Genomic DNA, 27,989 nt, shown 5'->3' with positions numbered 1-27,989 from the left:
GCGGGCGATCAAGCCACTAGTCAACGAATGGGAGGGAGAGCATAAAGAGGACAAGTGAGGGAAGGATCCAAAAGAAAAAACTGGGACAAGCCCTCCAGTTTGGCGCCCTCGAACAAGCCTAGCAGCAGCGGGAGTCCTTTCCAATTATTCGCCCCCGCCCCCTACATTCACAATGAATGAAGCTAGGCAACTCCAGAGCACCGGTGCAATCCACATCCCAATCCCGCCCGCGTTCCAGCAAAGGAGCTCGTGGTTCAGATTCCCAAGGCTCACACCTCTCCCCCACCGAAGGGCCAAACTGGTCTAGGAGCTTCTTCAGCCGCCAAGAAGTTGTGCACGCGAGTAGAACATCCTTTCTCAGACTTATTCAGCCTGCTTCGGGCTGAACGTGAAAGCTTCAGCCCTAAAGGGATTTCTCTCCGCCCCTCTCGGTGTATTTCCCACCCCACCCTCTATCCCCGCTTTCTCGGAGGGTGAACGACCTCTCCTCTTCTAGGGGCGTTTAGAGACCATTTCTGTCAGGTTTTTTCGGTGGAAATACAGAGAACGCTGTCTGCATCAGCCACAGCTCCCCGAGGGGCGCAAAGCTGAGGGCAAGAAACAAGGAATTCCAAAGGCCCCGCACCCTCAGCATCTCCCGCCATTTCCTTCACGAGTTTCCCGGATGTAACCCCTTCCCTCGCGGCGGTTAAAAAGAGACCAGGCGGCGGCGACTCCCTTTGGTGCAGGAGGAGGGAGCTCGAGCCCTAGTCCAGCCTCCTCCGCCCAGGGTTTCCGGCGACTCCAAATCGCGTTCCAACTTGGAGGCCATCGGGGAAAAAATAAACGACCCAGTAGATCTCCTTCACTTCACACTCACCATCAGTTCCAGCTTATCGACCTCCGCCTCCATGTTGAATAGTTGACATTCCTCAGACCGCGGCGGCGCTTAAGCCGCAAACCGTACCAGCACTGAGGGTCCCTATTGGACAGCTGTCATTCAACGTCTCGTTCTCATTGGTCCCTCCGCTTCACCGGCGCCCGCCTATTGGAGGCTTGGAAACGCCCCTCCGCATGAAACACCTTTTCCTGTTGGGCAAGGACACAAAACGCCGCAGGAGGATTGGCTCCTGCACCTTTTTTTTTCCCATTGGCTGCGGCCGTATCTCGGCGTTTAATTTCACAGCGAGGGTTCTACAGAGGAGAGCTTGCGATTGGTGCAGTCGGAAGAAGAGCCAACCAATTACACAAAAGCTTCCACAAACAGCAAAGGGGACGTGACACGCCTTTCCTCTGACTTCCCCTCCACTTCGCTCCCGCCTTCCCCTTATTCGTACAAGAAGCGCCTCATTCCTGATTGGCCCGAGCTTCGTGCTGCTTCAGCCAATCACAAGCCAGACTGTGCTCCCGGCACTGCACAGAGAGCGAATTGTGGAAAGACCAAGGCTACGATTGGTCCCTCCGCGATAAGGTTTTAATTTTGAATTTTCCTTTATGGCAAAGGAGAGGCCTCTGACGTGACTCCATCGTATCCCCGGACTCTTAAGACTAGTAAGTGCAGGGTTATCTTCCTACGTTACCTGGGCTCGCTTCTCCTGCAGCTAGGTCTGTTGCTGCTGGCGTTCGTAACGGTTTGCAGAGGTGGGAACTTTGGCTGGACTCAGAGAGGAGATGAATCGGAAAAGAGGAGGGTTAAGGATGGGTAAGAAGTGCTCCACCTGACTCGGCTCTAATCAGAGTTATATTTAATTAACGCTCTGCAAAAATATGTTTTGGAGCAAAGTATCCGCCTTCCTTTTGCACATTCCTGTGCATGTATTTGCTGCTCAAAATGTGGTTCGCGGACCAACTGCATGTGCATCACTTGGGTTCTTATTTAAATGCAGATTATCTGGCTCCACCCAGACCTACTGAATCAGAATATACATTTTAACAAGACCTCCGATTCCTATGCACTTTGAGAAAGTACATTTTTTTACAAGGAGTAATACGGTGTTCCTCGATATAGTCTTAATATCGCCCTATGTTCTGTGAGAGTATCAGCTTTAAAAGTGTGACCTGTTTTCTATGTGCTTAGTACTGTGCTGGGCTAAGCTTTAGGGAGCCGCAGCCTCTTTAGAAAAACAAGACTGGAGCTAACAAATAGCAATGCTGCACAACATAAATAAGCAAGTACCAAAAATAGCCCTGTGGTTTTTTCCTTTAAAATGTGTTTTAGTAAGATGTTAAAGAAACGCAATTGTCATTTTTAAACCGAAGGGCTCCTGTGTCTGCAGAGCAGAAAGCCAAACTCTGACTGGGAGAGTTTGCCGCAAAGTAAGGGTTCTATTGTAGGGAGCCAAGCATGGAAGTGGGAGACAAGTCTCAGATTCACTCCAACTTGGTCTCTGAGTTCTGGGTTTTTAAAGGGAAAGAACAAAGGAGCTGAGATTAATCATCTTAATTGTCTGCAGTCTAGGGGTCTTGAATCCAGTGGTCTGTGGTCCCTGGGGTCTGTATCAATATAATCTGTATAAATCATTTTACCCTGGAAGATAATTCAGAACAGCAGATGAACAGTGGTGTTTATCTAGAAGTTGTGCCTCAAGGAACCTGACTTTCATTACTTATTGTTGGGCTAGACCAAAAGAGAAACAAGAAAAAGAACAAAAAACCGGGCATTCGTTTTCATTATAAATTAGACATAGGACTTTATTTCAATTTCCATTGCTGCCATGCTTTAAAAGTACCCCCAGACCAAAAGCATCTTTTTGTATCACAGGGTGGAGTTTTAATAGCAGTGCCTGCTCTTGTGGCGGAGAAGGCAATGGCAACCCACTCTGGTACTCTTGCCTGGAAAATTCCAGGGGTCGGTGGAGCCTGGTGGGCTGCCATCTGTGGGGTCGCACAGAGTCAGACACAACTGAAGCGACTTATTAGCAGCCTCAGCAGCTCTTGTGGAAGAGTGTAATTCTCTCTCTACTATTGATTCCATCTTTGTACTGGAAATACTTTTGGACCCATCCTTTAACCATATGAAGGTGGTATGATTTGAAGAACTAAAAAACTCCTTCACCAAGAGATTTTTCAGAATTGTATTAAAGTATATTCTTAATCAAAATAGAGAACGCTTGCTAGATAACACTTAGCAGGAATGATTTCTTCCATTCATTTATTGAATGAAACATTACTTAATTCCTGCTATACTTTAAATCCTGAGGAAAGACATGAATAAAATTTATCCTACCCTTGAAATATCTCACAGTGCAGTGGGGTGACAAACGTGTAAGCGAAAAGTACAATGCTATGTAATAAATGTCATAATAAGGGTGTGTAAAAATGAGTGCTATGGAGGCACAAAAGAGATGATGTAAACATCCAGTAAACATTCCATAAGGACAGGAAATGTTGGTCTTCCTCACAATTGTATCCCCTACCTACCACAGTACCTAGTGGATCATAAACAGTCATATATTATGCACCTAGATACACCAACTGTTATTTTTCTGTATAGGGGTGTGTGTGTAATATATAAAAATTACATAAATTATATATAAATACATGGTTAGATGGGGCTTCCCAGGTGGCACTAGTGGTAAAGAACCCACCTGCCAATGCAGGAGACATAAGAGAAGCAGGTTTGATCCCTGGGTCAGGAAGATCTGGAGGAGGGCATGGCAACCCACTCCAGTGTTATTGCCTGCAGAATCCCATGGACAGAGAAGCCTGGCAGGCTACGGTTCATACGGTCAAAAAGAGTTGGACACAACTGAAGCAGCTTAGCACACATGCTCGTGGTTATATATATATTGGATAGCATACATTATACATTACACATATACCCCTATAAAGAGAAATAGCTAACCAATAACAATTGGTGAATCTATGTGAGTGATATGAATGTTAATTATGCTATTCTTATAAATTTTCTCAAGGTTTGAAATTGTTCAAAGTTAAGAGTAGAGGAGGGCTTCCCAGGTGGCTCAGTGGTAAAGAATCCACCTGCCAATGCAGGAGACACGGGTTCAATCTCTAATTGGGAAGAACCCACATGCCAAGGAGCAACTGAGTCTGTGAACCACAACTATTGAGCCTGTGCTCTAGAGCCCGGGAGCAGCAACTACTGAGCCCATGTGCTGCAGCCACTGAAGCCCATGTGCCTAGAACCTGTGCTCTGCAACAAGAGAAGCCACCACAATGAGAAGCCCTCACACTCAACTCAAAAGTAGCCCCTGCTCTCTGTAACTAGAGAAAAGCCTATGCAGCAACAAAGACCCAGTACAAGCGAAAAAAAAGAGTAGGGGAAAATAGACTATATCAAAAGACAAAAACAAGGGAGAGCCCAGGGAATAGTGACGTCAACTGAAGACAGAAGACAGAAAGGGGAGCGATGGTAAGGAGAAGGGACAGGACGACTTAGAGAAATATTTCTGATTCGTGTATATGAATACTTTTTTAATATAGTCTATTCTATAATGGAATATTCTTATTTCTTCACTTTTTTTTATTATGTTGTGGTACAGGTTTTTTTTTTTTAATGGCCTTAAATTCTTTTCAAAGCAAAGTAAGTAAAATGGAAGTGTATTTTTCGATTTAAAAAAATAAGAAAAATGCTTTGAGTCATCATGAAAGGATGAGTTTCTATCTAGTATTAGCAGTTGGAATCCCACCTAATCTATCAAAAAGAATTTGTAAGTCTCATTACCCTTTTGGAAAAGGGACAGTACATGTCTCATCTAGATAAAGATTTCTATATACGCTATTAATTGAACAGTTATCCTCTACAGAGTATCTAAAGCTTTTAATAAAGCAATGATAGTAAAAGAAACCTTAGCTTGCTCAATCCTCTGTCCTATTTGAGGTGAGAATTCATTATCTTTTAATTTTGGAAAAGCTATGATGATTTTTTAATACAGTTAATCTAGAAAATATCTCAGACTGGATCTCTCTATCCTGACAGATAAGACATAGTCTTTTAATTCTCTACTTGTGTCAATTACTATATTTAATTAGAAGGCTATTAGATGGTAATAATGACCCAGGGCCCAAAAATAATTTCTCAAATGATATACATTGGAATATGTAGAATAGGCACTGGAACAACCACCAGGAAATGGCTAGAAAGAGATGACCCACTTTCAGAAGGGTGCTATTTTTCCAGCTAATAGTATATGCCAAAGGTTAACTGTCCAATACTACTTCAAGGCTTATTAGAAAGAAACACACAAACAAGAAATAGTAGTCCTCTGAGTCCTCTGTCTATAATCTTGGTTCCCATTTGCCCAAAGGCAGCATTATCCACTTTTGTGATTGTTTTCTGGTGTTTACCTCCATGTTTCGAAGTAATATGTTTATAATATCGTACTGTTTCTTTTTCCCCTCAAAGTTAAACTCTGTATAAGTTTAGAGAACTGCTAATTTCTACTTTCTTCTGTCTTCCCAATATACCTGTGTCGTAATTTTTGGCTGTCATTTGTGTCAAGAGTGTTCTGCCTATGTGTTCCTCTAAGAGTTTTATAGCATCCTACGTCACAATTTTTAATTAAATAAATACTCAATGTTTATACTATAAAATATTGTGTAACAGCTGATCATTACATGTTAACTATGATTTCATTTATTTTCTTATACAACTTTTTCCTAGACATTGTTTATATATTTATTTTTTTAAGCACTTCTCAGTAACCTGGCCAAACTTTACAGAAAAATAATAAACTCCACTCAGAATATTCAAATGCACTAGGTAATTGATCTATTTCCTTTTTTTTTTTTTTTCCTGCTGAAGCCCTCTGTTACACTTGCTTATTTCACTAGGTCTCATGAGCTAAGAATGGTTTTTACAATTTGTAGTAGGTGGGAAAAAAATCAAAAGAAGAATAATACTTTGTGACATATGAAAACTCTATGAAATTCAAATTTCAATAGCCATAAATAACATTTATTGGATTACAGCCACAGTCATTGTCCATGGCTGTTTTGATGCAGAGTTGAGTGGTTGTAGCAGAGACCAGATGCCTTGTAAAGCCTAAAATATTTATTATCTAGCCCTTCACAGGAAAGGTTCGCTGACCCCTGCCCTGGGCCCGCTACAAAACTGTCTTCCAAGGACTTATGGTCACCATTATCCTGGAAATTCCCATTATTATCTCACTTCTGTTCTCACACTTGACTGAAATTTTGGCCAGGTATGGGATTGTAAACATTCTCCGTCAGAATTGCAGGGTGGCTGTTGAATTCTGTTGTCATTCTATTCTCAGTCCTCTGTATCTAGGCTGTGTTACCTCTGGAAGCTTTTAGAATATCCTCTTTGTTTTTGGTGTTCTAAATGATGGCATGCCTCAATGTGCATCTTTATTCAAATTATGCTGAATAATTTCAGTATAATTTCAACCTGGAGATTCAAGTTCTTCAGTTCTGGGGAATATTTTTGTATTGTTTATTTGATAAAATTCTCTCCATTTTTTTCTGTTCTCATCTAAAACTTTAATCTTCAAACTGCTCTGTTACATTTTTAAAATTTCTACTATTTTTAATTTTAAAAACTTTTTCTTTTCCTTTTTCAAGAATGCAAGATCTCGAATTTTTTTTTTTGGCCTTGATCCTTTTTTAAATTTATTTTTAATTGATTGATGATTGCTTTACAATACTGGTTTGATATCTGTCATATATCAACATGAATTAGCCATAGATGTACATGTGTCCCTTCCCTCTAGGTTGTTACAGAGCCCCAGTTTCAGTTCGCTGAATCATACAGCAAATTTCCTTTGGCTGTGTATTTTACATATGTTAGTATATATGCTTCCATACTACTCTCTCCATTCATCTCACCCTCTCCTTCCTTTCCCCCATCCTTATCCATATCATTTTCTGAAGTTTTTTTATTTTTTTTTTTAAGTTTTCTTCTACTTTCTACATTCTTTCCATTTCCCTCTCTGTTTATTTTGGTCTCTATCCTTCATATTTAAGACTCTTCCTAAAATGATTGATGATCTTGGCTATTGTATGTCAAAGGAAGACACAAAAAAGATAGTTGGTTGGCAGCTCAAAGTAGCAGATGTGGATATTATCAAGCTAAAGCCAGTTTCCCTGGAGAAGAATCTAGTCTCCTCCAGGAGGAATGAGAAGTGTGGGGTTTTGAGGCCAGGAATTAAATTTGGGTGGCTTGTATTTGGGGAGCTGAGCTGAGGAAGGGAATTGAGTGTCTCACTTTTCAGTTCAGGACCATCCCGTCTTCTGAATAGTGACATAGACATGACCCTGCTATGCCTAGTGACCCAAATTCAGCAACTCTAACTTCTCCAGAGAATAGACCTGTCCATAAAATGAAAACCAGGACACTGCCTGGCTGCATGGACTGGAGGGAAGGTGTCAAAAGCCTATCCAGTTGTTAAGATTTTCAATTAATCCAGTTAAACCAACCCAAACCTTCAAAGGGACTTGATGCTTTCAAGTCTGAAACTTCTCTGAGTTCTGGGATTTGTCTTGCTTCCTGTTGGCTTCTCTACCATCCAGTCAAGCCTCAGCTTTCCTCTGTTCTGCCAAGTCAGTTACCACTGTTCCATTTTCCAGGATTCAGTTCACATGTATCATCTATTATAGTATCTGTTCCTATTTTTTGTCATTTGAGTTTATGCCTTTTTTATTCCTTTACTGTCTTTTTCATGATGTTTCAGAAGGGAGTACACCTTTTCTTATAAATTTTATATAGCCAATTGATTCTCACAAAATGCTATTATTGATTTTTTTTATAGACTTCATTTGTAACCAACCTATGGTTGCAGTCTATGAACAAGCTTCGTCCTGATATGAATCTTGGTTAATATTTTCATTTACTCTGTGAAGTAAGACAAATGTGAAACCCAAAGATTTATATTGGAACTTCATTTCAGTAAGCAATTTCTGATAAATAATCATTTTCAAATACTGGAGTAATCCTCCTCAATTTTTCCGCTGTTCAAAATGTAATGACTACAGACAAGATATACCCTTAAGTTTAATCTGCCCTATTAACATTTTTTATCACTGTGTTTACTCGTTTATTTATTTATTTATTGGCCATGTTGCACAGCGTATGGGATCTTAGTTCCCTGACCTGGCGTCAAACCCATACCCCCTGCATTGGAACACAGTCTTAACCACTGGACTGCCAGGGAAGTCCTTATCACTTTCTCAAAAGTGAACAAAATTAATAAATCAAGCCCTAATTTGTAGGGGTTTGGGTTTGGGGTTTTTGGTTTTTTTTTTTTGACCCTGAAGCTTGAGGGGTCTTAGTTCCCCTACCAGGTATCAAAGCCATGCTCCCTACAGTGGAAATGTGGAATCCTAACCACTGGGCTGCCAGGGGATTCCCAAATTTGTAGTGTTTTATAATAGGGATTCCCTGGTGACTCAGATGGTAAAGCATCTGCCTGTCAATGCAGGAGATGGATGTTTGATCCCTGGGTTGGGAAGATCCCTTGGAGAAGGAAGTGGCAACCCACTCCAGTACTCTTGCCTAGAAAATTCCAAGGATGGAGGAGCCTGGTGGGCTACAGTCCATGGGGTTGCAAAGAGTCGGACATGACTGAGTGACTTCACTTCCCTTTTTATAATAGCCATGGTATAAATTCTCCCATCATGGCCAGTTTTTAAGTTTCCAGTGTGAAGTCCTTGAATGTGGCATTGGGAGGAAATGAGCAGTAATATATCTAAAGCATTTTCACTATATAGAGAAAATAAGTTAAAAACTTAAGAGCATACATATTAGTAAAACCTTTATGGAATGCTGAGTTTTGTATACTTATAAATACCTTTTAAAATCTAAATTACCTAAAATCTAAATTTAATTATAAGTTTATATAATTTAAATGGTAGATTTAACAACTGGCTCACAGACTTCCTAAAAATGTAACAGTAAGTACCAATCCCAGCACATCATTAGAGCACAGTCGTTGAGGTAGAGAGTCAATCCACCAAGTTTAACCAGAATGTCCAGCTCCTTTTAAAGTCTGTTTTCATAACTGAGGGATTGGTGAATATAGGAAAAAGGGAAGCAGGAGGCCAGTTCTCTTTGTCAGTCTGATCCCTAACAAAAGACGACAAGGCAAGAGAGGGAACAGCAACAGAGGAGGAGGGCTGTGAAGGAGCAGCTGAAAGACAGCGAGGGGAGGTTACTATGGAAATCTCAGAGCCAGGGGAATCCCAGTCAGTGAACTCTGTGCCTTGGATAGAGGTTTCTTCATGAAATAGTCTTGGCCATGGATTTGATGAGGTTTAACTTCTTTTCTAGCAACCATAAGTTTTTTGTTGCTTCCTGAGGCTTTCCTAAATATCTTCATTCAGAGTATTTTTGCTTTACGTTTTTTTTTTTAATCAATCTTTTAGACATCCCTTGTGTTTAACAATCCCTGTTTAGCCTTCCTTCATTACTTCAGTGGAAAGGAAAAGTGATATAATAAATGTGAAATCAGCTATCTTGAGGTATGTCTCCCAAGCCTTTAAGAACAATTAAGAAAAATGTTGTTAATCTGAGGCCTGGCACTTAGTTAAATAAGATGCTATCGAGAATCTTTACTCCTGTAACGGTTGTTGATACACGCTCTGTCACCCACTGCCATGAAGGGTGGCCTCTATAAGTCCAACTTTCTTGGGACTAAAGCATTTCTTAGTCTTGAATACCCACAGTGGGGCTGGGGGAGGTTCTTCAGTCCTGGGAATCGGAGAGCTTAGCAAGCCTAGAGCTGCATACCAAGTGCTGGAGGGTTACAGCGTGAACAAATGTGGAATGAATGTGTATTTTAAAGACCAATTGTTCCTATTCAAATGTAGGTTTGAAGAGAAGGAGGCCCAGCCCTTGAGACCATTTTTAGTTCTGCTGCTTGAATAAGGACATCTTTGTTCCTCAGGTAGCAACGACTAAAACCCGCAAAGCCCTTCTTCACGACAAGCCAGCTCTGACTTAATTTTCTTCCAAAAAGGATTTTAATTTAAATCTAAATCTACTAGTTAGTGTTTATTTTTTAATTAATTTTTGTAGTATAGTTGTTTTACAATGTTGTCTTACTGTCTGCTATACAGCAAAGTGAATCAGCTATACATACAGAGACCCCTCTTTTTGGATTTCCTTCCCATTTAGGTAACCACAGAGCCTTGAGTAGAGTTCCTTTAGGGTAACTAAAGTTCTCATTAGTTATCAGTTTTATGCATAGTAGTGTATATATGTCAATCCCAATCTCTCAATTCATCTCCCACCCCTCTTTCGCCCCTTGATATCAATATGCTGTGCTGAGAAGTCGCCTAAGCTGTATCCAACTCTGTATGACCCTATGGACTGCAGCCTGCCAGGCTCCTCTGTCCCTGGGATTCTCCAGGCAAGAATACTGGAGTGGGTTTTCATGCCCTCCTCCAGGGGATCTTCCGACTCAGGGATCGAATCTGCATCTCCTGACTTGCAGGCAGACTTACCACTGAGCCACCAGAGATAACACTCACTGATATCAATATATGAGTGTTTAAAAGTGTTTTAAAATAAATGTTTTGAAACACCCATATCTTAGATTTGGGGTAGTTATTATTATCTTGTATATCACCTATTCTACTACTGCATCAATGTATTAGGACAAACATGGTCTTTGGAGACTTACAGACTTGAACTTAATGCTTTAGTGCATTCCATTGGATAAATCATTTCATCTTTCTAAGCCTCGATTTATTCTGATCTAAATGGTAATGAAAATTCTCTTACTCAGGGAAAATACCTTGCACAACAATGAAGATTCACTGAAAAAGTGTATGTGAAAGTGCCTAAAAGTAAATAAAATAAAAGGTTAGTTTTGTTTTTCTTTCACTACCAACTCCACTAAGTTCCATGGATGCCCAGTAAATGTTACCAGCAAAGAAATTTACTTCCTTTTAAAAACTGACACTACCCAACTATTGCCATCTCATCTTCTCTGTTATTGTTACCAAACCAAATTCAGATCCACTTGCCCAACTCAGAGCGCAGCTCATCAACTGACCCTGCATTGTGGTGAAGGAAACTTCAGTGTTTATTGCAGGATACCAAACAAGGAGAAAGGGCAGCTAACGCTCAAAAGATCTGAACTCCTCACTGGCTTTCAGGCAAGGATTTTTTTTTTTTTTTTTTTTTTTGGTCTTACTGCACATGGCATGTGGGAATTCCCTGACCAGGGAAAAAACCGCACACCCTGCAGTGCAAAGTCTTTTAACTACTGAACCTCCAGGGAAACCCAGGCAAAGATTTGTAAAGGCAACATTAAGGCTGAGGGTCATAGGGTGCCTGCTCAGCTGGTGGACTTTCTTCTGTTTGCTTGGTGGTAAGGTAATAAGGTGATGTTTAGGGAATCTTAATCATCAACATTTGTGGTTCTAACCAGTTTGGGGTCTAAGTGCTTGTGGTCAGCATATAGTCACCATCCCTGGGTTGGCGGGGTACAGGGGTGTCCTTAGTTTCTGCAAGACAACACAAAGATATGCATCAGTTGTTATATATATCCCATGAGGAAGAATTAGTTTTGTGACTGTTTTATCTCTGAACTATTGTTTAAGCTCTTATTACTTTTTTTGCTTGACTGCTTTTCCTTTGATTCTGCATTCCCTCACTTCTCTGATTAGTAGCTGTTTGAGTCTGCTCTTTGGAACTTGAGGGACATCTTGGAGACTGAAGCCTTTTTTCTACAAACAAGACAAAGGAGACAAAAAAGGCCTTTTGCATTGGGAAGGCCCTGCAAGGTCCTGCTTGATTCCATTATGAAGAAATTTACTTGACTGAACAAAGAATAGCAAAACAAAACCAAAACAAAATTAGAGTAACATAATGCCAAAGCCAAGGTATTTTCAGAGATAGTTTAGATCTGAGTTTAAATTTTCCCCCAGTTCAGGGTGGTCTCAGGTGGCGGTGGGGTTGCCACAGCCTATGATGACCTGAAGTGGGACCTCAGTTCCCTGACCAAGGACTGAACCTGGGCCACAGCGCTCACCCTGGCACTTGTCTGCTTTGAAGAAAGATTTCAGCAAAGAGGTGAAAAGCAGTGAGGCAAGTAACGTGCTTAGTAGGAGAGAAGATACATGCAGAGAAAGCACAGGCAGGCTCAGAGAGATAGAAAGCTGCACACTTTCGAGGTGGATTAAATTACTTATACAGGGTCAGTTCTTCCTGGTGTCGTCTGGCCAATCATCTTGCTTTGACTTTGAGTCTGTATTTAGTCTGGTGCAGGGCCCTCCCTTCATTGGAAAAGACCCTGATGCTGGGAAAGATTGAGGACAGGAGAAGGGGAGACAGAGGATGAGATGGTTGGATGGCATGACTGACTCAATGGACATGAATTTGAGTAAACTGCAGGAGATAGTGAAGGACAGGAATCCCCTGCGTGCTGCAGTCCATGGGGTCGCAGAGTTGGATACAACTTCGAGACTGAACAGCAACATACAAGGCCCTCCCTTGTATGCGTGTGCATCATTTAGCTAAAACGGATTCCAGTGCAAGAGCCTCTGAGAAGTTACAAATGTGGACTTAGTGCTTTACTGCATTACAGAACATAATATGGTCTGGCTCCCCTTCCCCTGAGGATCTTTTCTGCACATGCATAGCTTAGGAGCCTCCTTGACCTCAAGAATGAGAAATATGTGGTCTCTTTTATCTTTTATCTAAACAGCACTCAACTCTTCCTAGCTCCTGCCATTATCTTTATCTTGAAACATCTGTCAGGACTTCCCTGGTGACCCAGTGGTTGAGAATCTGTCTTCTAATGCAAGGCACACAGGTTCAGTCCCTGGTTAGGGAACTAAGATCTCACATGCTGCAGGGCAACTAAGCCTGCTTGCTGCGAATAGAGACTCCCCCGTGTGCCACAACAAACACCCAGGGCAGCCAAAAAGAAAAGAAAAGTAATATCTGTCGACCGGGGGCAGAGTCCAGCAGCTCAGCCTAGGGTCCCTCTATCTCCTGCTTCAGGCGGACTTCTGGATTGCTGGCGGTGATCTGTTTGCTAACCAAGATGGTGGTTACAAGGATGTGTTCATTTTGTGATAATGCACTGGCCTCTACAGTCAAAAATTGTGTTTTTTCTGTGTATTATTCTTCAATAAAAAATGTAAATATTTTCTCTACAGAAACCATGCCCAAATTCAAGCAGCGAAGAAGAAAGCTAAAAGCCAAAGCGAAAAGATTATTCAAAAGAAAAGAAGCCTCTCACTTCCAGTCTAAGCTAGTTACACCTCCTCCTCCGCCACCCTCACCAGAAAGGTAAGGCATAATGTGGAACAGACAAAATATTAAAAATCTGATCAGTTTGGGAGCAAGTCACCAGATGTATCAACAAAAAATACAGAATGCCACTTAATTTGAATTTCAGATAACCAATGAATGATTTTTTTGTATTGTCCGTGCAACATTTGAAATACACTCAAAAAATTATTTTTTAGTACTTATTCATCCTCTATCTGAAATTAAATTTTAGCTGAGCATCCTGATTTTCATGTGGCAACCATAGTTTAAGAGTTCAAACGAGGGACTACCCCAGTGGCCCAGTGGCTAGGACTCCAGGGGCCTAGATTCAATCCCTGTTCTGGGAATTAGATCCCACATGTGGCAACTAAGAGTTCACAGGCCACAACTAAAGAACCCACAAACCGCGATGAAGAGCAAAGATCCTGTGTGTTGCAGCTAAGACCTGGTGAAGCCAAATAAATAAAAATTAATTAATTATTTTTTTTAAAAAGTTCAAACGAAGTAAAAAATCTCAAGGAATTGTGTTTGAAGTTTTGTTGTTGTTCTTTGCTAAGTCCTTCACTATCTTCCGGAGTCTGCTCAAACTGATGTCCACTGAGTAGGTAGGTGATGCCATCCAACCATCTCACCCTCTGTAGTCCCCTTCTCCTCCTGCCCTCAATCTTTCCCAGCATCAGAGTCTTTTCTAATGAGCTGGCTCTTTGCACAGTAACTATTTTCTACTTTCCTACTCAGTTGTATAAATCTGGTAACTAAGTGATAAAAGAGGGGTATACAGCTGGAACTTAAAACTTCGTTTTGGTAAAGTTGGGTTGTTTATTCTCTGGGACTCAGGGCTTAAATGTATTATTAAAAGAGACTCTGATGTCTAAAAACTCTTGGGTGGTGGTTTTCACAATAACATACTTTATACACTTTGTTTTTAAAGGTCTCTTTACAGAAAAAATTTTGAAACAAATAGACTCAAAAAATCAGTAACCATGATACCATCCTTGATTCCTCTCTTTCCTGAATGTTGCAAAAGTCCCCCAACTGGCCTTCCTATTCTGCCCTTGCCCCCTCTGCAGTGTATTTCAACACAGCATTCAAAGTGAGCCTACTAAAATCATGTCATATTGGTCTTCTACAATGAAAGTTCTTTGTATAATCCACAAAGCCTTTATGGTCTGGTTCACATTATCCATTAATCCCCTTCCCTCCTTCTTTCTACCCTTGTCATCCAGCCTCCTTGCTACTCCTCAAACACCTCAGACAGGCACCCACCCCAGGGCCTTTGCACTTACTGTTACCCTTGTCTGGAATGTTCTTTTCCCCAAATATTTGCTTTGCTAGTTTATTCCGTTGAGGTTTGCTCTCAAAAGCCACCTTCTCAGTGAGACATTCTATGATTACCCTATTGAAATGTTCGCCTCCAGGCAACATTTCACATTCCTGCTATCTTGCTTAATCTTTTTCTCCTTAGCATTTGTTCACTACCTGAATTCAGTTCAGTTGCTCACTCGTGTCTCACTCTTTGTGAACCCCTCGTGGTTTTTCCTACTTTCTTCACTTTAAGTCTGAATTTGGCAATAAGGAGTTCATGATCTGAACCACAGCCAGCTCCTAGTCTTGTTTTTGCTGACTGTATAGAGCTTCTCCATCTTTGGCTGCAAAGAATATAATCAACCTGATTTTGATATTGGCCATCTGGTGATGTCCATGTGTAGAGTCTTCTCTTGTGTTGTTGGAAGAGGGTGTTTACTATGACCAATGTATTCGCTTGGCAAAACTCTGTTAGCCTTTGCCCTGTTTAATTTTGTACTCCAAGGCCAAATTTGCCTGTTACTCCAGGTATCTCTTGACTTCCTACTTTTGCATTCCAGTCCCCTGTAATGAAGAGGACATCTTTTGCATGTGTTTGTTCTAGAAGGTCTTGTAGATCTTCACAGAACCATTCAACTTCAGCTTCTTCAGCATTACTGGTTAGGGTATAGACTTAGATTACTGTGGTAGTGAATGATTTGCCTTGGAAACAAACAGATCACTCTGTCGTTTTTAAGATTGCACCCAAGTACTGCATTTCAGACTCTTTTGTTGACTATGAGGGCTACTCCATTTCTTCTAAGGGATTCTTGCCCACAGAAGTAGATATAATGGTCATCTGAGTTAAATTCACCCATTCCAGTCCATTTTATTTTTCTGATTTCCAAAATGTCGATGTTCACTCTTGCCATCTCCTGTTTGACCACTTCCAATTTACCTTGATACATGGATCATTCATGACAAATATTTATTTAGTGTGTTATTTGATTTATTATTATTTATTTACTCAATAAATATTTGTTATACAAGTCAGACTGGGAATTCTAGAAGTAAATGAAAAATTTGGCTTTTGATAATCTCTGGTTCCTATTCAATATTGTTCTGGGGAAAGGAATGGCAAACCACTTCAGTATTCTTGCCTTGAGAACCCCATAAACAGTATGAAAAGGCAAAAAGACAGGACACTGAAAGATGAACTCCCCAGGTCGGTAGGTGCCCAATATGCTACTGGATATCAGTGGAGAAATAACTCCAGAAAGAATGAAGAGACAGAGCCAAAGCAAAACCAATGCCCAGTTATGGATGTTCACTACCTAACAACCCACATATATTTATTTTCTTTTAAACTTTTTGGTTTGTACTCAGATATAGTGGATTAACAGTGTTCTGATAGCTTCCAGCGAACAGTGAAGGGACACAGCCATACATATACATGTACCCATTCTCGCTCACAATCCCCTCCCATCCAGGCTGCCACATAACGTCAAGTAGCTTGCATATATTTTTCTTTTAGCCCTCTTTGTAAAGCCTATGAAGGCAGGATTTTTGTCTATTTTGTTCATTACTGAATCTCTGACACATATTTATTTAGTGTGTTATTTGATTTATTATTATTTACTCAATAAATATTTGTTCTACAAGTCAAACTGGGAATTCTAGAAGTAAATGAAAAATTTGGCTTTTAGTAATCTCTGCCTCTCAGTCATACTATAAAACTAGCTTGCTATTTAATTCAATTCAGTTCAGTGCAGTCATTCAGTCGTGTCCAGCTCTTTGTGACCCCATGGACTGCTGCACGCCAGGCTTCCCTGTCCATCACCAACTCCCGGAGCTTGCTCAAACTCATGTACATTAAATCGGTGATGCCATTCAACCATCTCAGCCTCTTTCATTCCCTTCTCCTCCTGCCTTCAGTCTTTTCCATCATCAGGGTCTTTTCCAATGAGTTGGTTCTTTGCATCAGGTGGCCAAAGTATTGAAGTTTCAGCTTCAGCATCAGTCCTTCCAATGAATATTCAGGACTGGTTTCCTTTAGGATGGACTGGTTTGATCTCCCTGCAGTCCAAGGGACTCTCAAGAGTGTTTTTCAACACCACAGTTCAAAAGCATCAACTCTTAGGTGCTAAGCTAAGAATTATTTAATTAGAGCCTGTTAATTCCAACTCAGGAGTTTTCCCTTTGTTTGATTTTGTCTTTCCTGCAGAGCGGTTATTCCTTCAACAGATATACCTATTAGCAGAAGCTGGCTAAGACTCTCCTGGAACTTCAGATTTCCCAGTTTTACAAATGCAATAAAGCTTTTGACAAATAGAGTATGGTCTATATACAGCTGGTGCCAGAGCTGCATGACCCAGGTATGGATTCGACATACCTTTTTTCAGCATTATGGTTTTTCTACACACTTAGTATGTGTGTTCACGTGTGCATGCTTAGGTCAGTAGACACTCGAGCTTAGCTCACATAATATGAAGTTACATGTTTATGTCTGTCTTCACTTTTTTTAATAAAATTCTTATATTGAAATGTAGTTGATTTACAATGTTGTTTTAGCTTAGGTATACAGCAAAGTGATTCAGTTACACACATACACATATATATTCTTTTTCACATTATTTTCCATTATAGATTATTAAAAGATATTGAATATACTTTCCTGTGCTATACAGTAGATCCTTGTTGTTGCCTTCACTTCTATAAAACATACATTGTAGCATTTTCTTTATCATATTGTCCTTATCATATTGCTCAATGGAGTCAGACGTCTTTATTTGTGAATTTCAGAGTTTCGAAGTTTTAAAAAACACCGTCTTTCCATCCCGTCTCTGCCACCGAGAACTTCGTACTCTAAAACAACGGTTTTGCGTTTTGGAAAATGAAGTATGCAAGCTCCAAGAAGCCCTGAAGGTTAGTGTTATCAAATGAAAAACAAAGCCAGATATAGGTAAGGGGGCAAGAGTCCTTAAGTCCTGCATTGGAACTCCAGTGTGCATTCATTAGAAGGAAGAGTGGCTACAGGCTCGTGCTAGTTCTGGGCATCTTTGCTGTCAGATTTCTTCCTTAAACTGCGGAGGCTCTGCTCTGCATTGCAGTGGGGCTGACCCCTGCAGGCACCATTGCCTAAGCTCCATGTCACTGGCTCCCGGTATGCACTCATGGGAAACGCTAATGAGAGGCTAGAAGGAGCGAGAAAAGTGGAAGTGTTAGTTGCTCAGTCATATCCAACTCTTTGCAGCCCCTGGACCATAGCCCACCGGGCTTCTCTGCCCATGGGATTTTCCAGGCAAGAATGTTGGAGTGGGATGGGTCATCATGTCTTCCTCCAGGGGATCTTCCCAACCCAGAGATCGAACTCACATCTCTTATATCTCCTGCATTGGCACACAGGTTCTTTACCACTAGTGCCACATATACGTGTGTGTGTGTGTGTGTGTGTGTGTGTGTGTGTGTGTTAGTCCCCTCAGTCATGTCCAATTCTTGGTGACCCTATGGGCTGTAGCCCACCAGGCTCCTCTCTCCATTAAATTCTCCCAGGCAAGAATACTGGAGTGGGTAACCATTCCTTCTCCAGGGGACCTTCCCGACCCAAGGAAGACAAAGATGGGGTATTTTTCCCCTTTGTTCTCTGTGTTGGGCTGTTTCTCCAGCAATGGCTATCATTGCTGCCTCGGTCCCACTCCCACTAGGTCAAGTCCACCATGTTTCTTGATTCTCTGGGTTAACCTAGCTCCAGAGATCTGGTTACACTGCCCTTTCCTTTGACTGCCCCCAGTCTCAGGGTGTTTATGGCTTTTGCTGTTGCTAATGACTGCACTACCTCACTGTCCCTGGTGTGCTTCTCAGCTCTTCCATAGGATGGTATAGAAGCTCTTCCCCATGTTACATGTCCCCTCTTCAAAGAAGGGATTTTTTTTTTTTTTTTAATTTTTGACTGCACCCTGAGGCATGTGGGATCTTCGTTCCCTGACCAGGAATAGAACTCATGCCCCCTGCATTGGAAGGCAAGAGTCTTAAACTCTGGGCTGCCAGAGAAGTTCCTGTCCCCTCTTTTAAAGACCCCTATTCTCAGTGTCTAAAACGTAAAGAATAAACACTGTGCTCATTGTTTTAGAGAGACACTTCTGGGACTATACCCCTACTCCCAGAATTTGTACCTGAAGGTGATCTAGCCTAAAGAGAAAAGGCAAATCACCCCACAACCCGGACCTTAGTTTCTGCATCGATAAAAATGGGGAAGATACCATCTGTCATGGGCTGAGTGATGGTCCTCCAAAAAGTTGGTCCAAGTCCTGATCCCTGAAAGCCTGTAGATATTATCTTATCCACCAGGGTCTTTGTAGATAGATAATCAAGTGAAGGGTTTTGAGATGAGGAAATCATACTTCGTTATCTGGTTGGACCCTCAAGCCAATGACAAGTGTCCTTATAAAAGACACACAGAGTAGGGCACATAGAGGGAAGAGAAGCAACGGGACCACCGAGGGACAGACTTGGGTCATAGGGCCTCAAACCAAGACATACCAATAGACTCCAGAAGCTGGAAGAGACAAGAAGCAGATTCTCTAGAGCCTTGAGAGGGAATGCATGCCTTGATTTCAGGCTTTCAACCTCCAGGAGTAGGGGAGAATGACTTTTCTTTGTTGTAAACTACCAACTTTTTAATACTTTGTTATAGCAGCCCCTAGGCACTATTCTGCCCTCTTATTTCCAGGGGTCATTGTATTCATTTGTTAGGGCTGCCATGACAAAGTAGCACAGACTGAGTGGCTTATTCAACAAAATTTGTTTTCTCACAATTGTGAAGGCTAAAAGTCTAGGGTCAAGGTGCTGGTAGGGTTGGCTTCTTCTAATGCCTCTCTCCTCTGCTTGTCTTCTGTGTCTTTAGATGGTCTTTTCTCTGTGCCCATGCATCCCTGGTGTCTCTCTTATGTGTTCAAGTTTTGTCTTTATATAAGGACACAAGTCACGCTGGATTAGATCCCACCCTAATGGCCCCCTTATTATTTTTTTTTAATATTTATTATTTATTAAATATTATTTAATATTTATTTATTTAGCTGTGCTGGGTCTTAGTTGCGGCATATGGGATCTAGTTCCCTGACCAGGGATTGAACCTGGGTCCCCTGCATTGGGAGTGCAGAGCCTTAGCCACTGGTCCACCAGGGAAGTCCCCCTAATGGCTCCTTTTAATTTAATCACTTCTTTGAAGGCCCTGTCTTCAAATACAGTCACATACTGAGGTACTAGGGGTTCAGGCGTCAATATATGACTTGTGGTTGGGGGAAGACAGTGGAGCCCATTAGAGTCATGTTGCAACCTTTGACTTTTTTTTTTATCAGTTCCTTGAATAGACTATATTCTTGGCTGCATTAAGTATTTTTCCCTCTGCCAGGAACTCTCTTCCCTCAATCTTTATATCCTTTCTTCACCTGAGAAGCCTAAATTCATCCTTGAGGTCATGGCTAAATATTACTCTCTAGACTTCTAGCTCCAGTGTTCTTGCCTGGAGAATCCCAGGGATGGGGGAGCCTAGTGGGCTGCCGTCTATGGGGTCTCACAGAGTCGGACAGGACTGACACGACTTAGCAGCAGCAACAGCAGAATTCTAGCTATTCACGCTCACAGCACACTTCGTGGCTCTTATTTTTCTCTTTTCAAATAATCGTTTATTTATTTATGACTGTACTGGATCTTCATTGCTGCGAGGACTTTTTCTCTACTTGCAGTGAGCAGGGGCTATTCTCTAGGTGTGGTGCATACGGTTCTCACTGCGATAGCTTCTTTCTTTGCAAGCACAAGTTCTAGGGTTCACAGGCTCGGTAGTTGCGTCTCCCAAACTCTAGAGCATGGGCTCAGTAGTTGTGGCGCAGAAGCTTAATTGCTCCGGGATATGTGGGATCTTCCCGGATCAAACCTGTGTCTCTTGCATTGGCAGGCAGATTCTTTACCACTGAGCCACCAGCTAAGCCTTGGCTCTTGTTAGAGTATTACTTGGCTTGTTTCGAATGTGTTTTGTGTATGTTTGAGGTCTGTGTTCATGTTTTGTGTATGTTTGAGGTCTGTGCTCCTCGGCGGACTATCAGCTAGATGGGGAGACAGACAGTACTCACGTTGTAGCCACAGTGCCTGGCATATAGCACACACAGAACAAATAGATGAATGAGTGAATGAGCTTGTGACAAATGAGAAAATATTGTAGCGCACGTGGTGTACAGAGAAGACATTCAACACGTGGCAGCTATCATTTTGATGACTGCTCAAAAAAATAAAGAAGAACCAAATAAATCTCTTCTTCAGTTGCCAAATGCAATTTTTTTCTTCCAGGCCATCTCAGAAAATTCCTCCTGTCCCAGCTGTGGTCAAGCGTGTCACACGGGTGGTGAGCGTCCAGACGTGCCCGCCTGTGCTCTAGCCAGCCCTGCAGACTCCGCAGCTCTCCGTCCTCCCTCCCCAGCGCAGCCCGCCAGTCGCCCTCCGCCCCCTCCCCCTCCGCCCCCTCCTCCTCCTCCTCCTCCTCTGCCTCCTCCCCCACCACCGACAGCGCCGTTGCTGCTCAGAAAACCTGCTCTCACGAAAGCACTTCAGGTAAAAAAAACAGTCTAGTAAAGGTGTGTTTTGGTCAGTGGGTAAAGAAGGAGTCAAGCCAGGTGTCTTTTTTAAGGCTGGGCAAAGGGTTTTGACAGGAAGGACTACCTTTTGTTCTAATTCCATCTCCTGCTTATGGCAATTATTGTTTTTAAAGACATGGTCCCCTGGGAGATCACAGAAGTTGAAATTAGAAATGAAAGTGCTTTTTTTTTTTGGAGGATAAATGAATGAAACACAGCAGGTTGGGAGATTCCTATTGGCTTCTTGGTATACCTTTTTTACCAAGAGGAAAATCTCTCTGGGAAACCAAATTAAAAACAGACTCTTTAGTGAGTGAAGTCAGAACAACAGTAGGTGCAAAAAAGTGCTGTTTGATTCCACTTGTAGGAGGTACCTGCTGCTGCTGCTGCTGCTGCTAAGTCGCTTCAGTCCTAGAACAGTCAAATTCATAGGGTCAGAAAGCAGGAAGGGTGAGGTGGGGAAGGGGAATGGGGACTTACCTTTTTCTTTTTGGGGGGAGAAATGGGGATTTAGTGCTTAATGGAGACAGAGTTTCAGTTTAGGAAGATGAAGAATTCAGGAGATAGATGATGGTCAGTGTTGCACAATATGAATATACTTAGTGCCACTGAACTGTACATTTAATTATGGCTAAGATAGTATGTTTTATATTATTTAGGATGTGACTTTTATCACAATAAAAAAGCATTTTAAGAAAAAGAACTGGTAGATCCTAAAGTGTAACACCATTGGATTGGAGAACCAGTCTCCTTTAGAGCTACTTACCTGCCCACTAACACAGCACTATCTAAAAAGCTGATTACTTTTCACTGCAGATACATTTGGTTTAAAATGACTGAATTAAATGCAGAGTCTGCTGTTATAGTTGCCCTAATATATGCCTCATCAAGTATATGTTCTTGCTTTCTGGCAAGTGTGTCATTTTCTTAGGTAGTTCAGGCAAAACTTCACGTTGATTAGAGGAACTCTTTCTACGTCTATCTTATTACAGTGATTCCTAAGGAAGATGTGTAGTTGTAGAAAACTAGCCCAGCTCTTACTTAGTTTCAAAGCCTTACATTTTCATTAATATTTCTCAGTAGCCTTAGCATCCATAGATACTGAAAACAGAATTAGTTCTTGGTTGCATGGAAAGAATTTGATTGGCTCCTCGGGGAAATAAGAGTTAATTTTTAACTCTAAGGCTTTAAAAACTAGATTTGGATTTGCATTTGACTAGATGTCCTGGTTTCAGTTTGAATTCTAATTTTTCCTTGTATCTTAAGGCTGGACCATTAAAAAAAAATGGACCCATGCAGATAACAGTTAAAGATCTACTGACTGTGAAATTAAAGAAGACACAGAGTTTGGATGAAAGGAGGAAGGTAAGAAATCATTGACCACACATGTGGTCTTTCATTTTTTAACCTGGTTGTCTCTCTCTCTTTTTTTTTTTTTTTTTTTTAAATTTTATTTTATTTTTTAACTTTACAGTATTGTATTGGTTTTGCCATATATCCAAATGAATCCGCCACAGGTATACATGTGTTCCCCATCCTGAACCCTCCTCCCTGTCTCTTAATAGAAAATAAGCATTAAAAAAAAAGAAAAGAAGCATAAGTCTTAGATATAAAAGCTGTTCTGAGGAAAGCATTTGATATTTTATTTGAGTAATTTTTGATCTCCTCAACAAAATATATAAATCCCCCAATTATTTAATTCAGCAGTTTTATGGCAACCATTAGCTTGAAAAGGTAGAGATATACTTTGAAGCTTTGGAATAAAAATTGAATAGATATATTTTACACATACTCAGCATTCAAATTTGTTTTGGTATATTTACATTTTGAATGATACTTTTAAATCTGTTTTTAATAATGTCTGATTTTGTGATTAAAGCTTGTACCATCACCAAAGGCACAGAAGGCACTGGTTACTATCTCTGACCTGCAGCGCGTTGCCCTGAAACCAAAGTCCAAAGTGTTATCAACTCGAGTTACAAATGTCTTAATGTAAGGATCTGCACAGAATTACACTCTACTGCCACTTTAAAATAGTAATATTTTGCTTATTTCTAACTCTAAAAATTATATATGATCATATAGGAAAATTGAAATATACAGTGATGCTTAAAGAAAACAAAAATCATCAAATAATCATATCATTGGAGATAGCCACTCTTAACATACTGTTGTTTATCATTCTAGTCTTTTTCTAGGCATGTACACTATTATTTCCAGTTCATGGTGCTGTTTATTGCAAAATATAAAATATCATCAAGAATTTTCAAATCTGCACAGTTTCAGAAATAATATGAAAACTAGAATGTCTTGGAATCAATGAAATATGTGTATGTAATATACATATTACAGGTATATGTGTATGAAATATGTATATGTAATATACATATTACAGGTATGTGTGTATGAAATATGTATATTAAATACATATTGCATGAAATATGTATATACATACATACACATGTCTGTACCCATGTGTAATTTATATTGAGTTGGCCAAAAAATTTGTTTGGTTTTTCTGTGCATTGTTACAGAAAAATGTGGATGAATTCTTTGGCCAGCCCAATATATACAAATACAGCTTTTCTCATTACTGTGTCATAAACTTTCCCCTATCTCATTAAAAATTAGCTTAAAGAATCATGTTGACTTCTTCAATAGATGCAGTTTTTTAATATGTGAACTTCATAGATAAAATCCTTTTTTGAGACATTTAGGTTGTTTGTGATTTTTTTATTTCTGGAACTCTTCAATAATCATCCTTGTCCATCATCTGTGTGCATAACTGAGTTTTGCCCTAAGATGGATTCGTACAAGTGTAATTACAACGTCAAAAAAAGTAACTTATTTTTAAAAAATAATAAAATGAAAGTATTAGTTATTCAAGTATTAGATTCTTCTTATTATTAGAATCATTATATCACTTTATGCTCCTATCAGCATCTACTGCTATTTTTTAATGTAACAAACTACTTTCTAAGATGTTGCCACTTTGAAATGATTGCTTTACTTTGAGAAAAATTATACAATCTGGTGAGCTCTAACTTTTGTATTTTTATTTTATCAGTACTCCTGGTAAAAGTCAGTTAGATCTACGGAAACTACTTAGAAAAGTCGATGTGGAGAGGTAATCCATTCTCCTATCTTTATGCTCTCTAAATTCATTTGAGAAGTTGGCATAAAACACAGCTCCCAATCTTTTCATTACCTTTGCAGGAGCCCAGGTGGAACCCCACTTACTAATAAAGAAAATGTGGAAACAGGAACTGGGCTGACCCCGGTGATGACCCAGGCCTTGAAGAGAAAATTCCACGTAAGCCTTTATGAAAAGCATTTGGTTCCTTTTCTTCAAACTCTTTAATTTAGAATCATAATCTAAAGCATCTTTCTTAATAATAGTAGTAATTTTAAAACAGTTCCTTATACCAGTCCATCCTAAAGGAAATCAGTGCTGAATATTCATTGGAAGGACTGACGTTGAAGCTGAAACTCCAATACTTTGGCCACCTGATGCGAAGAACTGACTCATTGGAAAAGACCCTGACGCTGGGAAAGATTGAAGGCGGGAGAAGGGGACAACAGGATGAGATAGTTGTATGGCATCACTGACTCAATGAACATGAGTTTGAGTAAACTCCAGGAGTTGGTGATGGACAGGGAGGCCTGGTGTTGCTGTAGTCCATGGGGTTGCAAAGAGTCAGACACGACTGAGGGACTGAACTGAACTGAACTGATGCTTTATAAAGAACTTCATGTTTGTGGTTCATGAAATGCTATGAAAAAGCTAAGATTATCATCTCTACTTTAGCAATGAATGTCTGGTTTTATTAATTTCATTCATAACTATTTATTAAGCAGTCCCTATATGCCAGACACTGTGCTGGAATACCAGGGAGATAGTGATAAGCAAAAACAGGCACAGATCTACTGTCTTGGAGCTTTCAGTCTAGTGGGGAAAGTAGACAGTAATCAATAATCACAATTTGTGTAATTTTGCACTGAAGTAAATTCTGCGAAGGAAAGTAACAAGGTTCAGTGAGAATCCTTGGAGCTTGCCAATCAACTTGTCCTGCTGGGCACTGTGTGGCCTTCTTTGCAGGTGAGGCCTGATGCCCCTTTCCTTCAGTAGGAGTCCACTCCCAGGTCACATTATGGTGATACCATAAATTGTGAAGGGCAGAGGCCTTATTTAACAACTAAGCCCTTTCCTTTTTTCTCTTATTTTGGCTGTGCCGCTTGTGGGACAGTTCCCCAACCAGGGATTGAACTCAGGCCATGGAAGCGGAAGCACCAAACCCTAACCACAAGAAACTCTGCCCTTCCCTTCTTTGTTCAGCTCTAGGTCTTTTTTGTCCCTGCCCCACCCTATAACTACTATAGTGGATTGGTTAATGCGGAAGCATGTAAAAATGTAATGAGCAACAAACCCATGTACTGAGCAACAGCATCAAAAATCACAGATGAGGCTCTTTCCTGGTGGTGCAGTGGATAGGAATCCGCCTGCCAACGCAGGGAACAACTCGGGTTCAATCCCTGGTCCCGAAGATTCCGCATGCGGAGGAATCACTGAAGGGTGCGCCACAACTACTGAGCCCAAGGTCTAGAGCTAGTGCTCCACGAGAAGAGAAGCCACCACAGTGAGAAGCCCGCACACGCAATGAAGAGTAGCCCCTGCTGGCCACACCTCGAGAAAACCTGCACAAAGCAACGAAGACTCAGCTCAGCCAAAAATAAACAGTTTAAAAATATCACAGATGAGACCTTTGCCATATGTTGTGCTCTCCAAAATCCACTTAGTAGAGGATGGTGGTGGTTATTCAGTTGCTAAGCTGTCTCCTACTCTTTGCAACCCCTTGAACTGCAGCACACCAGTCTTCTCTGCCCTTCACTGTCTCCCGGAGTTTGCTCAAACTCAGGGCCATTGAGTCAGTGATGCCATCCTCTGTTGCCCCCTTCTCCTGCCCTCAGTCTTTCCTAGGATCAGGGTCTTTTTCAGTGAGTTGGCTCTTTGCATCAGGTGGCCAAAGATACAGGGTATTGAGTAAAAACTTGTTTTAGACATGGAATAACTTTCCCCACTCCTATTAGTTAGGTTTTGCGTTTGACTGTGGGTAAGAGAAATCTGACTATAGTGGCTTAAGCAAATGAAGGCTTATTTTTCTTTTCTGCATATTGCCTTGGGAAATAGGCAGTGGATACAGGGTATAGCAGCTTCTCCATGTCGTCACCTCTCTTCCAACCTTAATATATAGCTTTTATCCCTACAGTGCAGAACATCTACACTGCCTAAAGCCTCTTGTCTACATTGTAAGCAAGATAAGAAGGGGAAAGATCAAAAAGATATCCTAGCTAAACTGCCCTTCATCTCTTTAAACAGGTGATATGCAGGAACTTTGATTATATCAGGGAACTTGGAAAAAGTGATTTTTAGAATCTGGCCGCATTGCTGCCTTGCATAAAATCTGGGTTCTGATAGCGAGAAAGGAGAGCTATGCTGGCCACAAGAACATAATTCATATTATAATTGGGACTTCTTATTTTTTTCTTAGCTGGCTCACCCTAGAAGCCCACCTCAAACTCTGCCAGTTTCTACAAGCAGCTTTGATGAACAAAACTGATGCCACCTCTGCCTAACTCCCAGCAATGATCCATAAAATGTACAGATAAAATGACCCCAATCCTTTTGAAGTATAATATGTGTAAATAATTATATTAATATATAATTCATTTGAAGAATTAAAATATGTATGGAGCCCGTGCATACTGTAATGAAAAGTGGGAAATAGAATACTTTCTAGTTTACACGATTACTCACAGGACAGATGGGAAAATGCAATCCCCAAAGTGATGTTTATCCTGGAATTACTCAATTTAAGTTAGGAAGGTTATTCCATTTTAACTAGATAACTCTGATTTGTGCTCTATAGGTACAGTTATGACAGTAAAATAACCTGGTACCCATTCATCTTGGGTATTCTCAGGAAATTAAAAAGCAAAATATTTCATCCTGTAAAGCTCATCCATTCATTAAGTGCTACTTAATCCAGAAAGACCCTCTAGATTTTATTTCTGTTCCCTATAAGCAATTAAGTAAGATCATCTCCCATCCAAACCTAACTATTCCAAAAGGATTTGAAGTGAAAGGTCCAATGTGACCTTAAAAATTAGAATTTCATTTCTAGTATCATAGGTAGGTAACAATATCAGGCTTACTGAAGTCTGGGATATTCTTTACTTTGATATCTGCTATCCACATTTGTACAGCTAAATGTAGACTTCATGAAGACCTCTACATGAACCTTGGGTTTTCTACAGTGCCCCACTAGGGACTCTCTGAGGTCCATAGCAGATTCACCGTGAGACCTGATTCTCTGTCCTCAAGCACCTGTCGATTCAATAACAGTAATTCTGCACAATCACAGGATTTTACTTTTTCGTGCCAATTCAGGGTTGCCAGACTTAGCAAATATGAATACATGCCTGCTAAGTCACTTCAGTCGTGTCCAACTTTTTGCGAACCAATGGACATAGCTCACCAGACTCCTATGTCCATAGGATGCTCCGGGCAAAAATACTAGAGTAAGTTGCCATGCCCTCCTCCAGGGGATCTTCCCAACTCAGGGATCCAACCTGCATCTCCTGTCTTCTGCATTGGCAGGCCGTTCTTAACCACTCAAGCCACCTTGGAAGCCCATAAATACATGACACCCCTATCAAATTTGAATTTCAGATAAACAACAAATAACTGGAATGGGTTGCCATTTCCTTCTCCAGGGGATCTTCCTGACCCAGGTATCGAACCCAGGTCTTCCGCATTCCAGGCAGACGCTTTAACCTCTGAGCCACCAGGGAAGACTTAAATATATATAGGGCCCATTAAACAATGAGTAATTTTT

At 40.8% G+C, this 27,989-nt stretch overlaps 2 protein-coding genes and 1 non-coding gene across 7 annotated transcripts in view; 1 reads left to right on the top strand and 2 right to left on the bottom strand.

Moving 5' to 3' along the window:
* The window catches only part of SKA2 (spindle and kinetochore associated complex subunit 2), a 30,413-nt gene extending 29,399 nt beyond the window's left edge, over window positions 1–1,014 (bottom strand). Inside the window, exon 1 of one of the 3 annotated variants that reach the window (XM_025281188.3) lies at window positions 860–1,014. In XM_025281188.3, coding sequence (XP_025136973.1) covers window positions 860–892 — 33 coding nt within the window. In that variant the 5' untranslated portion in view covers window positions 893–1,014. The remainder of the gene's footprint in view (window positions 1–859) is intronic. The other 2 variants (XM_044939623.2, XM_045164962.1) reach the window with 2 other exon arrangements.
* On the top strand, window positions 947–26,852 carry PRR11 (proline rich 11). 3 transcript variants are annotated; one of them, XM_025281185.3, is made up of 10 exons: window positions 947–1,530; window positions 13,069–13,201; window positions 16,692–16,842; window positions 17,270–17,392; window positions 20,810–21,070; window positions 22,360–22,458; window positions 22,973–23,085; window positions 24,161–24,220; window positions 24,310–24,406; window positions 26,361–26,628. In XM_025281185.3, exons 2-10 carry the CDS (start codon window positions 13,074–13,076, stop codon window positions 26,472–26,474), a joined length of 1,146 nt encoding a protein of 381 aa, XP_025136970.2. In that variant the 5' UTR covers window positions 947–1,530; window positions 13,069–13,073; the 3' UTR covers window positions 26,475–26,628. The 3 variants fall into 3 exon arrangements, with proteins under 3 accessions (XP_025136970.2, XP_025136972.2, XP_045020896.1); XM_025281187.3 differs by lacking the exons at window positions 947–1,530; window positions 26,361–26,628 and adding exons at window positions 1,537–1,681; window positions 26,643–26,852; XM_045164961.1 differs by lacking the exon at window positions 947–1,530 and adding an exon at window positions 1,537–1,681 and having other exon boundaries at window positions 26,361–26,629.
* Window positions 19,579–19,651, bottom strand: TRNAG-CCC. The gene has a single exon. It is a non-coding gene; the product is annotated as a tRNA-Gly (tRNA).
* Window positions 26,853–27,989: the final 1,137 nt, after the last annotated feature.

This window comes from Bubalus bubalis, chromosome 3, assembly GCF_019923935.1.
Source record: "Bubalus bubalis isolate 160015118507 breed Murrah chromosome 3, NDDB_SH_1, whole genome shotgun sequence".
NCBI lineage: Eukaryota > Metazoa > Chordata > Mammalia > Artiodactyla > Bovidae > Bubalus > Bubalus bubalis.
Note: the sequence above shows the minus strand (reverse complement) of the source record. Positions and strands in the feature narration are given on the sequence as shown.

Bases quoted from the DNA above. Each gene is read 5' to 3' on its own strand.
- PRR11 (XM_045164961.1), top strand. From the start codon at position 1,651: ATGAATCGGAAAAGAGGAGGGTTAAGGATGG. The intron at 21,071-22,359 runs GTAAAAAAAACA...TTGTATCTTAAG, and splicing joins CTCTCACGAAAGCACTTCAG to GCTGGACCATTAAAAAAAAA. The intron at 24,221-24,309 runs GTAATCCATTCT...TTACCTTTGCAG, and splicing joins AGAAAAGTCGATGTGGAGAG to GAGCCCAGGTGGAACCCCAC.